The sequence below is a fragment of the Penicillium crustosum genome (genome assembly GCF_028827405.1).
Source record: "Penicillium crustosum strain IBT 35664 chromosome Unknown utg000005l_segment0_segment0, whole genome shotgun sequence".
NCBI lineage: Eukaryota > Fungi > Ascomycota > Eurotiomycetes > Eurotiales > Aspergillaceae > Penicillium > Penicillium crustosum.
Genome location: NW_026623126.1, coordinates 2,322,225 through 2,335,881, shown reverse-complemented (window position 1 = coordinate 2,335,881; position 13,657 = coordinate 2,322,225). Strand labels below are relative to the sequence as shown.

General features: G+C 46.7%; 6 protein-coding genes across 6 annotated transcripts; 2 read left to right on the top strand and 4 right to left on the bottom strand.

The window, feature by feature from the left end:
• Window positions 1-711: 711 nt before the first annotated feature.
• N7487_011580 (putative MFS sugar transporter) lies at window positions 712-2,469 on the top strand (the record flags this gene model as incomplete). Its single annotated transcript, XM_056879310.1, has 2 exons — window positions 712-1,510; window positions 1,574-2,469. The coding sequence occupies 2 exons, from the start codon at window positions 712-714 to the stop codon at window positions 2,467-2,469; spliced, it is 1,695 nt and encodes a 564-aa protein (XP_056724629.1).
• A 406-nt stretch (window positions 2,470-2,875) lies between these two features.
• N7487_011579 (cupin domain-containing protein) lies at window positions 2,876-3,415 on the bottom strand (the record flags this gene model as incomplete). The annotated part of the gene is made up of 2 exons (XM_056879309.1): window positions 2,876-3,046; window positions 3,122-3,415. 2 exons carry the CDS (start codon window positions 3,413-3,415, stop codon window positions 2,876-2,878), a joined length of 465 nt encoding a protein of 154 aa, XP_056724628.1.
• Window positions 3,416-3,829: 414 nt separating this feature from the next.
• Window positions 3,830-4,932, bottom strand: N7487_011578 (putative multicopper oxidase; the record flags this gene model as incomplete). Its single annotated transcript, XM_056879308.1, has 2 exons — window positions 3,830-4,471; window positions 4,528-4,932. The coding sequence occupies 2 exons, from the start codon at window positions 4,930-4,932 to the stop codon at window positions 3,830-3,832; spliced, it is 1,047 nt and encodes a 348-aa protein (XP_056724627.1).
• Window positions 4,933-6,103: 1,171 nt separating this feature from the next.
• Window positions 6,104-6,475, top strand: N7487_011577 (uncharacterized protein; the record flags this gene model as incomplete). The annotated part of the gene is made up of 1 exon (XM_056879307.1): window positions 6,104-6,475. The coding sequence occupies one exon, from the start codon at window positions 6,104-6,106 to the stop codon at window positions 6,473-6,475; it is 372 nt and encodes a 123-aa protein (XP_056724626.1).
• A 1,694-nt stretch (window positions 6,476-8,169) lies between these two features.
• On the bottom strand, window positions 8,170-9,744 carry N7487_011576 (dienelactone hydrolase; the record flags this gene model as incomplete). The annotated part of the gene is made up of 3 exons (XM_056879306.1): window positions 8,170-8,510; window positions 8,581-9,270; window positions 9,369-9,744. The coding sequence occupies 3 exons, from the start codon at window positions 9,742-9,744 to the stop codon at window positions 8,170-8,172; spliced, it is 1,407 nt and encodes a 468-aa protein (XP_056724625.1).
• Window positions 9,745-12,273: 2,529 nt separating this feature from the next.
• fmn1 (riboflavin kinase) lies at window positions 12,274-13,179 on the bottom strand. The gene is made up of 3 exons (XM_056879305.1): window positions 13,039-13,179; window positions 12,729-12,938; window positions 12,274-12,611 (listed from the first exon to the last, which is right to left on the bottom strand). Exons 1-3 carry the CDS (start codon window positions 13,144-13,146, stop codon window positions 12,309-12,311), a joined length of 621 nt encoding a protein of 206 aa, XP_056724624.1. The 5' UTR covers window positions 13,147-13,179; the 3' UTR covers window positions 12,274-12,308.
• Between the last annotated feature and the right edge of the window lie 478 nt (window positions 13,180-13,657).

Here is a 13,657-nt window from a genome sequence, read left to right as displayed (position 1 = left end):
AAAGGGATTGGATTGAATCAAGCGCCGAAATTTCCCCGGATTCTGCTACTTAGAATAAGGGCTCTGCCAGCCTGTTGCTTCAATTGGTACGTTTTCCATTAGTCAAATCGAGGAAGGATCAAGTTTGAAAGTGTTCGGCAGTTCGCATATGCTCGAGAGTAGGAGAAAGCGAAAGTACGACATACAACATACCTAGGTAGTTCTGTTAAAATAGGAATATACAGAAGAATGCGAGGCTAACTACCTTGGGCACGGGACAGCCGTTCATTCCGGAGCCGGCGGAACTCTGGGGAAACCTTATAATCTTCACATTTTCACATTTTCACGTGGGTTTACTCCACAAAGACCAGACTTTAGCGAGGACTAATGAAGACTAATAAAAACTCTAGTGAGGTCTAAAATGGTCTAGCCCTGGTCGATAAACCCTCTTTCTCAGAGAACCGGGGAAGACGATGGCTCCTCACTTCATATCGAATCATCACACTTTGGCTAGTCAAACCGCCCACGGGTGGTACCCGGAGACTCATCAACGTGTGCCAGGGCTTATTCCAAAGTGACCATTGGGGAAAACCCGCCAAATACTTTCCCCTTTCCATTTCCATTTCCATTGAACTTCCCCCTTTCAATCCAAGAATGACAACAATTTCTTGAATAAACGTCAAACCTGATATTTGGGATCATCCTTTCGTAAACCCTCCTCTGTGTCATCAGATGGCATCCAAAGCTCGCGATGACCTAGCGGAAGTCTCCTTTGATGAGATTCCCCTGGAACGGGGGTCAAATTCCCACGATGGTGACATCTTTTCCGATCTGTCGGCGCGCATCCCCAGCCTACAACCGCTGTCATCGGGTGCCAGAGCAGCCACTAGGTCGGAGCGAAAGATGTCGCTGCTCACCGGTTGTCAACTTTATCCAAAGGCAATCTTATGGTCAATTGTCCTCTCGTCAACGATCATTATGGAAGGCTACGACACGACACTTCTCGTCAGTTTCTATACATTCCCGGTCTTCAATCAGAAATATGGAGCCCCAGACCCATCTCAACCGGGAAATTTTGAAATTTCCTCGAAGTGGCAATCGAGCCTGACCTCTGCGGCTGTGGTAGGCCAAATCATCGGGCTATTTATGAACGGCTTCCTCGCAGATCGGTTTGGCTATCGCCGGACAATACTGACAGCCTTGGTCTCTTTGTGTTGCTTTATATTCTTGCCTTTCTTCGCCGTGAATGTCCAGATGTTCCTAGCTGGCCAGATTCTATGTGGGATTCCGTGGGGAATCTTCCAGACATTAGCCACAACGTATGCAGCAGAGGTGATGCCAGTTGCACTTCGGGCATATATTCTAAGCAGTATGAACATTTGTTGGTTGATTGGACAGCTCTGTGCTGTTGGAGTAGTCCGCAGCCAAACAGGCAATGAAACGGAGTGGGCATATCGCATGCCACTTGCCTTACAGTGGGCCTTGGCCGTTCCAATTATAATCGGAGTTTATTTCGCACCCGAGTCCCCAGGTATGAGGTGTTCCCCCTAACCCAATTCTTCTATCGATTATTTGAGTCTTACGCTGCCATTAGGCTGGCTGATTCGCAAGGAGCGGCCCGAGGAAGCCAGAAGGACATTACTACGCCTTACCACAGCACATGATGCTTTCAACGTTGACGAGGTGGTAGCGATGATGACACATACCAATGAGACGGAAAAACATCTGGGCAACGGTCAAATTACATACTTGGACTGCTTTAAAGGGATTAATCTCCGACGCACGGAGATTGCCTGCATGATCTGGATTACACAGCAAGCTTCCTTCTCCAGCTCGGGGACTTACGCAGCATATTTCTACCAACAAGCCGGTCTCAGCGTTCAAAATTCCTTCACCCTTTCTATCGGTATGTACGGCATAGCTATAGTTGGCGCGATCTTGTCGTGGTTCTGGATGAGGCGAGCCGGACGCCGTAGGATCTATCTCGTTGGACTCGCGGTCTCAATGGTGATTCTCGCGGTTGCAGGTGGTATCGGGTGTCTGCCTACAACAAATGCCCAGTCATGGGCTCTTGGGGGCCTCATTACCTTCCTCTCATTCATATACAACCTCAGCATTGGGCCTATATGTTATGTGCTTGTTGCGGAGATCCCTTGCACCCGGCTGCGCATCAAGACTGTTATCCTCGCCCGTATCGTTTATAATATGGCTTCTATCTTGACCAATGTCATTACCCCACGAATGCTGAATCCTACAGCATGGGATTGGAAGGGCAAATCGTGCTTCTTCTTTCTGGGATTTAGCGCCGTGTGTTTCATTTGGTGCTACCTACGACTCCCGGAGACATTTGGATTAAGTTATTTGGAGATTGATATCCTGTTTGAAAAGCGGGCTAAAACCAGCAAGTTCCGGGAACTTCAGCGGCACCTGGCGAGTAGAGGGTATTTCAGCGTGCCGGATGAGGGTCAAAAGTTGCCCGCCATGTGGTGATGAGGAGTGTTGTTTAGTTTCCTTGATATATATGTACATTATGACATGATGATATGTTTAGCACCTGCACTCACATTGTTAAATTACCTAGATATTACCCACTACAGGATGTAGGCCTGTTAAATGACGTAGAAACCCATTACCATGATATTATTATGAAGTCTGACAGACGGGGACTTGGTCGCCCTGCTCTTGGTGCTAAAATCCTCGGACGACGTTGATGCCTTCCGAGGCACTGGATCTGACCAGCGCAGTGACTCGGAGACAATCGCAAGATAAATTTAGTAGAGGATAGATGGATGGACAAGTAATCTTAACGGTGTTTGACATTCCGTTAGGCGGAATGTCCTATCCATCCCAACGCTTCCATTTCGTCTGGCAGATCATTAAGTCCCCGAATCCCTTCTCACTCGTCTTTAGCATCTTTGTCTGAGCGAGGCTCCCATCCCGCTTCAGCCATCTCAAACGACTCAAATAAGAAGGCCGGTGCAACCGTGCAACCAACTAATGTCCAAGCCCCTAGGCTTCGGGCATGCTGCCACTCTTGGCGCTCAACGACCTTTTGAGGCTGCTGGCCCTGTATAGAAATTAAGCATTGTCAAGTGGCCGCGATACACATAATAGAAAAATATACAATAGAAAAATAACTTACCGCTGCAAAATCAATCCCTAGAATCGTGTCCCGGGTGGGTGTTCCATCATTCCAGGATAGTGAGAGTTGCATGGGGGCGCCAGCGTAGTAATGCCATATCTCGACGCCATCAAGAACACGGTGCCATTGAGAGAGGCCACTTTTTCCCTCGAGAAGGTAATAAATGCAGGTGCTATGTGAGCGACCGTTTGATGAATTGCGGTCGCGGAAGGTCTCGACGTAGTATCCCTTTTCTGGATGTGGAGAGAGATTCAATAGCTTGATAATCTCTTCTGCGGATTGATTGTTCGCCATGCTGGTAAAAATGATGGTGTGAAGATGGGCTTACGGTTAAGTCAAAAGCGGGAAAGAGATGACAATCAAATACGGAGTATATTTACCCTTGATGAGTCAGTATACGATATTAATAGTCTACATTGCTTCTAAGCAAATCATATCTCAGCGCGGCGATACATCAGCTTACTTTCTATCCACGCCAAGATGTCAGACTTACATAGGTTTGATTGTTCACTATCTTGAAACAATTCTAACAACCTTTGCCTACGCTTGCGTACAGCACTAGGTAAAATCGTCTTTTTGTCAGACACTCAATACGCATTGGCAACATATATATCTTGGACATCAATAAAGTTAACCGTCATTGATCCACTACAAAAAATATTGTCATCAATTGAACAGTAAATTGTGGGTTTAAAAAAAATCACGATATTAAGGATGTAATTTACAGCCAACACAAGGGGCAGGTGGCTCTTCGCTGTGGTATATATCAGTCCTTGGTTCCCCGGCTACGTTCAAATATCCCACAGCACCTTTCTCAAGACGAAATATGGCATGGTCCACGAGCGTATACGTCCCAGGAACCTGCATTTTAAGATCAACAACCGTAGAGCCGCCCGGGGGAACACTAACGGTCGGAACAAACTGTCCAGGGGGGCTAATAACGTCGCCATCGCGATAGACCTTCTCAAAGTTGCTCCCGATGACATGGAATGAACTCGTAAGGTTTGGCCCGGCATTTCCAAAAAATATGCGAACTGTCTCATCCACGGAAGCTTTGAGGGGCTTATCCCTCGTCAACGCGGCCTCATGTCCATTGAAGACAACCACACTTGGCTCCTCTCGAATCGCATTTGGATACGAAAACTCCACTTTCGACGACGGTTTTCCGTCGTCCTCGATTTCCGGCGGCTCGTGATAAAACTCGCTCTGCATCACATAGTACTCGCGATCTACCGGAGCGAGATCCTTTTCGGCTGGTTGCACATACATGAGCCCATACATGCCGTTGGCAATATGCACTGGCACCGGTGCTGCTGCACAATGGTACACATAAAGACCTGGCCAATGGAGCTGAAACCTTGCTGTCTTGGTCTGGCCTTCTTCTGCTGTTGTCAATGCAGAGCCACCCCCGGTCCCTGGATTGCATGGCAGTCGATGTTGTGCGGGTTGCCGGTTTCGTCATGGTTTGTCAGTGATATCTCCATGACATCGCCGACTCGAGCTCGTATGAACGGGCCAGGGACAGTGCCATTGAAATTCCATTGTTCGTACTTGTACTGACTAGTCAATTGTTTCACCTTGGTGGAGGTTGTCAATGGCACCTCGAGGAGAACAGGGTAGTCTCGAGTGATCGATGGAGGGACATTTGGTGCAGATGTGAGCACTGCTTTCTCTTTCGGGAGGTTTGAGATGTCTTTGCATCGTTCTTCGGAGATATTGCAAGGGCCCGAGTGTAATCTCGATGCTTCATTTGCTTGGGGCACCAGGATTGGGTCTGACCCGCTTGCTTGCTCGGTCTTGGCCGAGTCCATCTTGAGTGTGCCCTGGTGTTGAAAATATAGGAGCCCACTGAACACGATTGATGCAGATAGAGCAAGAAAATATCTTGATGAAATGTATCCTGCATGACTATTTCCTCTAGTTTTGGATTGTCCTGTCGAAATCCACCTGGTCTGTCTGATTCCAGCTTGCAAAAGGGGCGGCTGGAATGGGGCATAGGACGAAGGATGGAATAACTTTTTGTTTCTTAGGGCGCTAAGAGCGCGGTGCTGCTTGGCTACCACCGGTTTGGGGAAGAAATTCGACATAATTCGCGACATATTCATCCGTCTTCGCATGATTGACGAAGCCCGAGGGATACTGATCGTAATGATTGCTATTATATTTATGACATCGACATGATGCAATAGGTGTCACAAGCAGCGTCTCGTGGATGCTTTCGGGCGAGTGGCGTCCGAAAAGCGCTCATCACGAGGATATCGCTTCAATCTCGCCCCCAGATCGGGATTTCTGTGCCGTCCAGTTTGCCTACAAGTTGTAGGATGATGTGACTAAGAACATTTCCCAAAGTGTTAGTTAGCACACCTTGAATGGGGGCCAAAGGTGCCAAGACTTATGCGTGGTGACAGCTGTCTACCATGGTAGAGAACTGCCACTACCGTGGTAGAGAATGTAGGTCTAGGGCTTGGCTTTTAGGGCTGAATTTATAAGTTCTTAGTCTATTATCGGTTCTTACTCTCTATCTAGATTTATTTCCTATATACTGAATTTGATCTATATATAAGACTATTCAATCCTACGTGTGTGAAGACTAGGTGTCGGCTTTTGCTTCTAGATCCTTCAAGTCAAGTCTCTTTTTAGCGGTTCTGATTAGGGAGAAAGAGAGATGCTGAACACTTTCGGGCTATCCCCCATATTGTATCATATATATATGCTAACCCGAAAATGAAAATAAAAACATAGATTGAGATGGGGTGAGGTAGCGGTGTAGGGATATAGGGATGAGAAGAGATGGAGGGAAAGGATGGAGGGAAACGATGGAGGGAAGGGATGCGAAGAAATGGAGGGAAACGATGGAGAAAAAGGACACGAAGAGATGGAGGGAAACGATGGAGGGAAGGGATGCGAAGAGATGGAGGGAAACGATGGAGAAAAAGGATACGAAGAGATTGAGGGAACGATGGAGGGAAAGGATGCGAAGAAATGGAGGGAAACGATGGAGAAAAAGGACACGAAGAGATGGAGGGAAACGATGGAGGGAAGGGATGCGAAGAGATGGAGGGAAACGATGGAGGGAAGGGATGCGAAGAAATGGAGGGAAACGATGGAGAAAAAGGACACGAAGAGATGGAGGGAAACGATGGAGGGAAGGGATGCGAAGAGATGGAGGGAAACGATGGAGAAAAAGGATACGAAGAGATTGAGGGAAACGATGGAGAAAAAGGATACGAAGAGATGGAGGGAAACGATGGAGAAAAAGGATACGAAGAGATGGAGGGAAACGATGGAGGGAAGGGATGCGAAGAGATGGAGGGAAAGGATGCGAAGAAATGGAGGGAAGAGATGGAAAGGTGATATATCACATAGAAATCTATGTACCACCGCCTTCTCCAAGCACGTATGCCATTTGTATACTTTGCGCTAATTTCATTTTTTGTATACATATTTTACACCTCACTGTAACAGCTAGGCGACCCAACATTGATCTTGAAGCCTATGAAAATGAAATCAATAATCTTTTTTAGGGCGACGCTTCTTCTAATTCTATATACGACACTTTCCGCGCTACGTATCGCGTTGCTGTATACCCCGTACAATAAGAAGATACCTTGAAACATTAGGGGTTAAACTGATATCCCAACCATTCATAAGCCAATAATAATTGAGTCCCAAGTGGTATATTCCTTCGCTCATAGCTATGCATGATATTCCCACTCCCACTTCCGCGCTTTGTATAGTCCCGGGGGATTATCTAGATCATACGGGGTATAGATTAGCCACATGTCTTAAGGATGCATCCCACGCTTGGGTAGGTTATACCGTGTCTATCATGAGGCCATCTTGGATCTTGCGAAATGCGTGGAGATGAGGTAGTTTGGATGGTATGTATTGGCAGAGCCTCTAAAGAAACAGAAAGTAAGCCAATGAAAAGAACCTTGGAACACCATAATTTTAGGCATACCTCGCTTGGAATTCCGTCTTGACATGTATTTCCAAAGAGCGCATAGAGGTTGGATCAAAGCGACAAATAATGCCATGATTGCGATAATAGCTTCGACGGAGAGACCCATTGTATCGGGAAGCGTGGTGTAGAAGACACTAGAGGCAAGAAGCCTGCAATTGCATCAAAAGGGTGGTCAAGTAAAAACTTGAGAAGGGGATGAGAAAGTCGAAATTGGATGCTTTCTGGAAGGTAAAAAGTAGAGTAAATATATGGTTTTATGTTTTCCCAATGTAGGCATAACTGCCTGTTTTGGTGATTTTTGTAGACATGGCGTATCATTGGAGCGCAAGTATGTCAATATGCACGCCTGACTTTGAAGCCAATCAGAGTGGCGCCTATGTTACCACAAACCAGATCTATCTAAGCCTAGACTAGCGACCTTGTTTTTCAAATTTCCCTGGGCAATTTAGACCTGCCCCTGAATGCAATCAAAAGCAGAGCCGCTAGTGTTTTTCTTCTTTTTTTTCTTCTTTTTGTTAGTACAAGTGTATATTCCTAGGGATTTAAACAAATATACATACCACTTTCCAAAAGTATTCGACTATATACTCGGGATTTAAGAAATGATTGCCAATAGTAATCCCATCTATCTAATTGCCAAGGCAGCAAGGCTGTCTAAGGCAGATAGGACCTTTGCTCCCCACCTAGTTTTATCTTGCTTCTTCTTCCTTCTCTCTATCTGAGCCATTAGCTCGATTTAACCCACGGTTTTTTTCCCACCTCGCTTCCCTACACTAATTGAGATGCACTCGGCCTAATTCAGACAAAGAGAGTCTGAAGAGTAGAGCTTATACAGTGCCATTCGAGTCGACCCAGTCGAAGCGACCGGATGGCTTTGCCAACTACACATCCTTGGGACCTTAAGCTCCTATCGGCTTCTTGAAGCGGTTGAACAGGGTGCCGCCCAAAAGGCTGTATGGACAGATACCAAGATAAATAGAAAAACAATGCTGATTATGAGTATGTCTATTATCTTGGTGGCACCTATTGACTTCCATGCAGTCATCTACAAGACAAAGAAACAGATTAAAGCACCACCTAAGACTCAATATCCTTTGGCGGCTTTTGACCTCGGCACAAGTCCCGGATCCAACAATCCAGCCTGCACAAGCACACCAGCCTGATCCCAATAAAGACTCTGACGTGTAATCTGGCGGGCACTGAAGCTGGCTACCACGACAACAATTACCTTGATCTCTCGATTGGTTGGTAAAACACCAGGTAACAACCATGGAATCTCAGCAGTATGTCGACAAGTAAACAACATTTCATCCACGATGCGATCCACACCTACAGTGCGCGATAAGAGACGGACACTCTGATCAACCGGCCCAGCAGGGATATACGCATGAGCGAAGAAATCTCTCAAGGTTGAGATATCAGAGCCTGCAATATCCATATCAGTAAATCCCCGAATCATATCGTGGATAAAATAAAACGGGGGGGGGGAACTCACCTCCAGCATCGGTAGGAATACACTTGACAAAAACCTCACCAGCGGGACATCCCATCTCACCATAATGGCCATGACCAGTCAACATTTCAACCGCGGGCTCAGAGCCAGAACCTTCAAGATGCCGTTTCCGCAACTCCAGCTCACCAACCACACGATCCCAATACTCTTCCCAGACAGTCTCGATATCAATAACAGCCCAGTGACTCCCGACATTAAACGAGCGTCGCAGACATCCCAGCATCCGACTCCAAGCCAGTTGTGAGCTGATTTCATCTTCGACGTTCAATTGCGGATCCACCTCGCCTTCTTTCTCTTCTGTAATGTCCCGCTCTGCAAACCCGGCTCTGGACCCCGGGTACGTGTACACGTAGCATCGATGTTTTTTCTTGTATGTGACGTCGCCTTCTGTGAGACTAATACCGATCCATGGCCACAGTGCGCAGGGCTGGACTCGTGGGCCTGGGATGTGAATTTGGATTGGGATATATGTTGACTTGGAGGCTGGGCCAAAGATTGAACTTGTGTCTGAGCAGCCTGGCGCTTCGCAGTTGTCTTTTTCCCTGTAGGTGAATTGGTCTGTTGAGGAGAGGGGATAGTAGGCTATCAAGGCGCATAGGTGTGGGAATGGGTTTGTGTTTGTTGATACCGTGTGGTGCAGGGCTAGGAGGAGGTAGGCGGGTCGGTGATATGCTGTAAGTATAAGGTTAGTTGAGTTTCTGTTATATATTGCAAGGAATGAGGTATCTGATTCGAATAACGAAGCAAAGAAAGCCGAATAGCAGACGTACCGACTATTGCATACCGCTCTCCATTCTCGAGTTCGTCTTCTTTATCATGCACGGCCTTCTTCAGTGCTTTTGCGTCCTTCTCTTCATTCCCGCTACCGAGGAATGGGATATAGATCACATCGAATCCTTCAGCCTGTAAGCGGTGGACTACGTGGGTATCGAACGCCACGGTGTCGGAAATCAGGAATAAGTGTCGGGGCGCTGGCTCTTCATATCGCCAATTGCGTTTAGCGGAGCTGGTGCTCACTGTCCGATGTATTCCATGCGGATGAGATACTGCGGAATTCGGACCGGTAGAATCTGCATCTATGTCTGCTGGGTTACTGCCGGAGCTTTGGGCTCGGCGTCGAGTGAGGCGTTGGAATACGTTGACCATAGTCTGAATGTGGGATGATTGATTAAATTAAATCAGGGGGACAATTATCTCTGTTTATATGTGGAAATATCAGCTTGGAGTTCGGAATGCCCGGACTGCTGTTCTTGGTATTACATTGCCAATGCTTAGGGTTCTTGGGTGACGTCATCAAGTACAGGCCATTACATGTGGGCATCTTGGTCTATTCTGGGGGAAGAAAAAGGAGACCAGTGATCGGGTCCACATTTGATGACAGAATTTAAAAAAAAGGAAGAAAGAAAGAAAGAAATACATAAACAGTGCGTGCGGAGAGGCATAGCGGTCAAAGGCCGAAAGCCTAATTTTGTAGGGCTGATGCCTTGATATGCCTGGATTATGCCCAATATTAGCCGTATACTGTAAATTAAAGCTATCCACACCACCCAAAGCATCCGGTTACCCGACTCCAAGACATTGGCATTCTCGCGGCGAGGCTGGTGCTGGAGGAGAATTATGTTTGCCCAGCGCAAGGCATCAATCCCTCGCCGAGTGGGGCCTGATGGAGCATTGGCAGGCCCCGCTCGGCTAGCTAGGCGGCCCGGGAAGGTTGACGCGCGGGCGGTTGGTTGCAGTGGGGGGCCCTAGGGAGGTTGACATGCGGGCTGGTAGTATGCATTATCTCTTGTGGCATCTCCAATAGAGTGAGTCAATGCGTTGATAAAAGTTGTTACTGATTGTAACACGGTAGAGATCAGAGAAAAAACAGCGTATTCGGTGTGGACTAAAAGGCACAGGGGGGAGAAAGAGGGAAAGAGAGCTGACGTTAGAGGACCTGGTACTATGTGATGCCACCTGGGTAGTCAAGATGGCTGAATTTCGGAGTGCCGTTGACCCCAAGTTTACCGATTTGGTTCCCGGTATCTAGCCTCCCATCCTTCTCTTCCATTGACGCCTAGACCTCATCAGAAGTAAAGAACTGCTTAAATTCCTCCGTTTCCTACGCCTTAAGGCCAAACCTTAATTTACAGAGGTATAGCATTAGCTCTTCGATGCCTAGTATATGCAGGCTGAAACAAAACGTAAAAAGAAAACAGCTTTTAATCAGCTTAGACTGTAGTTATGCGTAATAATGGGCTTTGATAGGGGCTTTGATAGGGGCCTTGACAGGTCCCCATAGATGGGCTTTGGGCCCAGGATCCAGGCCCATTTGTAGGCTTTGCGGAGGTCTAACCCACCTGGGCATGTTTTGCAGGTAGCTAAGGTCAAGACCGAGCTGATAGGCGGTCTGATTCTGCCAAAGGATAACTTCTGCTAAATTAGGAAGGCGGTCTATTTCTGCCCAGAAAGTGGGGTTATATTGAACCGAATGCAAGATATTTCGTCCTTCGGGGCATATGGTCAAATGAAAATATACAAAGAAGATTAGCATGGTCCCTGCACTAAGGATGACACGCTCAATCAAAGAGAAGCTACCCATTTTTTTTAATTCACGCAAGCTTGATGAAGAAGGCGGAGTAAAAGGTGGCGGAGTAAAGGGTGGTGGAGTAAAAACAACCATATCATTACACTGATCTATACTAGGCGTTGCGTGACAGTCACGTGCCATCGCCGTTCGACTCCCTACGTTGTCGCGGAGTTTGAATAATGAGTGAACTGAAAATGTATAAAAAATATTAACAAAACCCATGCACTATGACCTAACTCTTTTTCCTTCGAGATTCTATATTGACGTTATACTATGTGGGTCCTTGGGACTGTGTTTTAATTGGTCTTAATTTGTTGAATTGTCACGTGTGTGACCCACACCCGTCCTGTGCTATAGTGAAGTCTGAGTCTTTCCAATTCTTGTCACGCCTAGAAGAATTCTATTATTAACCCATGTGTCAAGCTGTTTGTTCTTGCTGATCATTGGCTTACCGGATCCAAGAACGCAAATGTTGTTGCAAAGGTTGTTGGTGCTCTCATCAAGAATACCGCTGGATACAAGAAGGCACCCAACTCCAACCAAACCCCTGCCCTGTCGATCAAATAAATGGGAAGAAAAGTCAGAACGTCGCCGTGAAGAATTCGGTCCATACTTTGCCCCGTATTGATCACACCTCAATTCATACCCGCTCTTAGGGTCTCTTCGGCTTCATTTCAACTTTCCTATTGACAGACACCAGGTTATTCTCTTCTCTTTAGATTGCTACGTTATAGTAGAAGCTACACACTGGCTATTTTTCAACGTTATGTGAAGGGAGTAATTTCTATAAAAGCAGTTGACAGAATGCTATTAAACAGTGACGGCCGGCATATCGAACCTGCCGAAGATCCAAAAATGACCAGAGGGTATAAAGAACATAAGATAAATTTATTTTATTATCGGTCTATGTATTTCGAATGGGTGAAAGTAAAAGAAATCTCCCTAATCTGCACCTGGGCACATCTTCATGCATGGAAGATGCATCGAGTAGAATCAGATAACATATCAACAAAAAGATGCTTCCTCTATGTCTATACAGCGAAATAATATGATCTGTGTTATAGAAGAATAAGAATAATCGCAATGCAGGATAATCATTTCACCAACTCCCGAATGGCATGATATCCATATCCGACCCCACTTAATCAAAGCTCACCAACCACGCACGATCCTCGCTGACTTTCCCAGATGTTTTACCACTGTCAACAATATAACACTTGTAAGCCTCGCGCAGCAGACTCTCCCGCGCAACTTCACAATCCACCCGAATATCCTCCACCAACGCCTCCAGCGAGACATAATCAAACTCCGGCCGGATATAACCCAGAATTAGCAGGTTGAGTCGCGTTTTATAGAAATCAGGCAAGCGATTGAATTTAGTTTGACCCTCCTGTCCCGCAGCAGTGGGCGATGGTTCCGTGAGAGCAGGCATGATATGGATTTCCTGGATTGAGCAACCACGTCAGTCTGATACCGATACCAATACCGAGATCCCACCAAAATGCGGGTTTCAACATTTGGCGGCCTTTCGTCGGGTTTATTATATATCCATATCACATACCACAGATCGCACAGTGTTCTTATAGAAAGGGTTATATCCGATACTTAACACAGCAGGCAGAACCACCGCTGTGGATGTGCTGCCCTCGGATGTCCCATGGTGATATGTTTTCGGGTCGAGCGCTACAACGCCGTAGTAGACGCCGGTTGTCAGCTCGGGGTGCTTCTCGGATAGGTCATCCGCGGGGATGTTGGCGGTGGGGATTCCGAGCTGTAGTCATTCGGGAGAGCGAGTCAGCGATAAGCTTGTTGTGCCCGTTGCGCTGTACGATTCTAGCAACGAGGTTGAGTTCCCAGGTTCATAGACTTACGTCTTTGCTCCCGCGGCCAAATCCCTTGATTACTGGGCCTGACAGTCTTATGGGGAAAGGAGGCTCTGGGGAGTCGGGACCAGCTACCGGATCGCGCGGCTTGGACATGATTATGTTCGGGTGAGGGTATGGTGAATCGTGAATATTGGCACAGACAGGTATGTACTGATTGTGTGATTTAGCAATGGTTTGGCGTGATGCCGGCGTTGAGTGTGTCTGAATATGACCGAATCCTGGTGTGGTGGGGGTTATCGCGATAAGGATACCTAATTAGGTGCCTTGTCTATCAGGCGTCAATTCACATGCAATTCCAATGTTGGATTGAAGGTTGGATTAAGCTTATTTCTTTGTTTAAATTTAGATTCATGGATGGTCCAGGGTTCAACGAGGTCAGAAATGACCCCACTCAATATCATGGCATTATGCGCATACAGTAACGATCCCGTCCCAGAGATATCTCTTTTGTCCCTTTTGAGCGCCGCGAAAAGAAAATAAAACAAGAAAGCATATCGACAATCCTGGAGTTTATTCCAGGAATCCAAGAAGCATAACGTATATACGAGAACATAGAACAAAAAAAGACCCCGTCGGCGAGTGGCCCGAATGAAATCAACATCAA

Excerpts from the sequence above, each read along its gene's own strand:
- fmn1 (XM_056879305.1), bottom strand. The coding sequence starts at position 13,146 with ATGTCCAAGCCGCGCGATCCGGTAGCTGGTCCCGACTCCCCAGAGCCT. Across the intron at positions 12,939-13,038 it reads TTGGCCGCGGGAGCAAAGAC|CTCGGAATCCCCACCGCCAA; the intron begins GTAAGTCTATGA and ends GAATGACTACAG. Across the intron at positions 12,612-12,728 it reads AGAACACTGTGCGATCTGTG|GAAATCCATATCATGCCTGC; the intron begins GTATGTGATATG and ends TGCTCAATCCAG.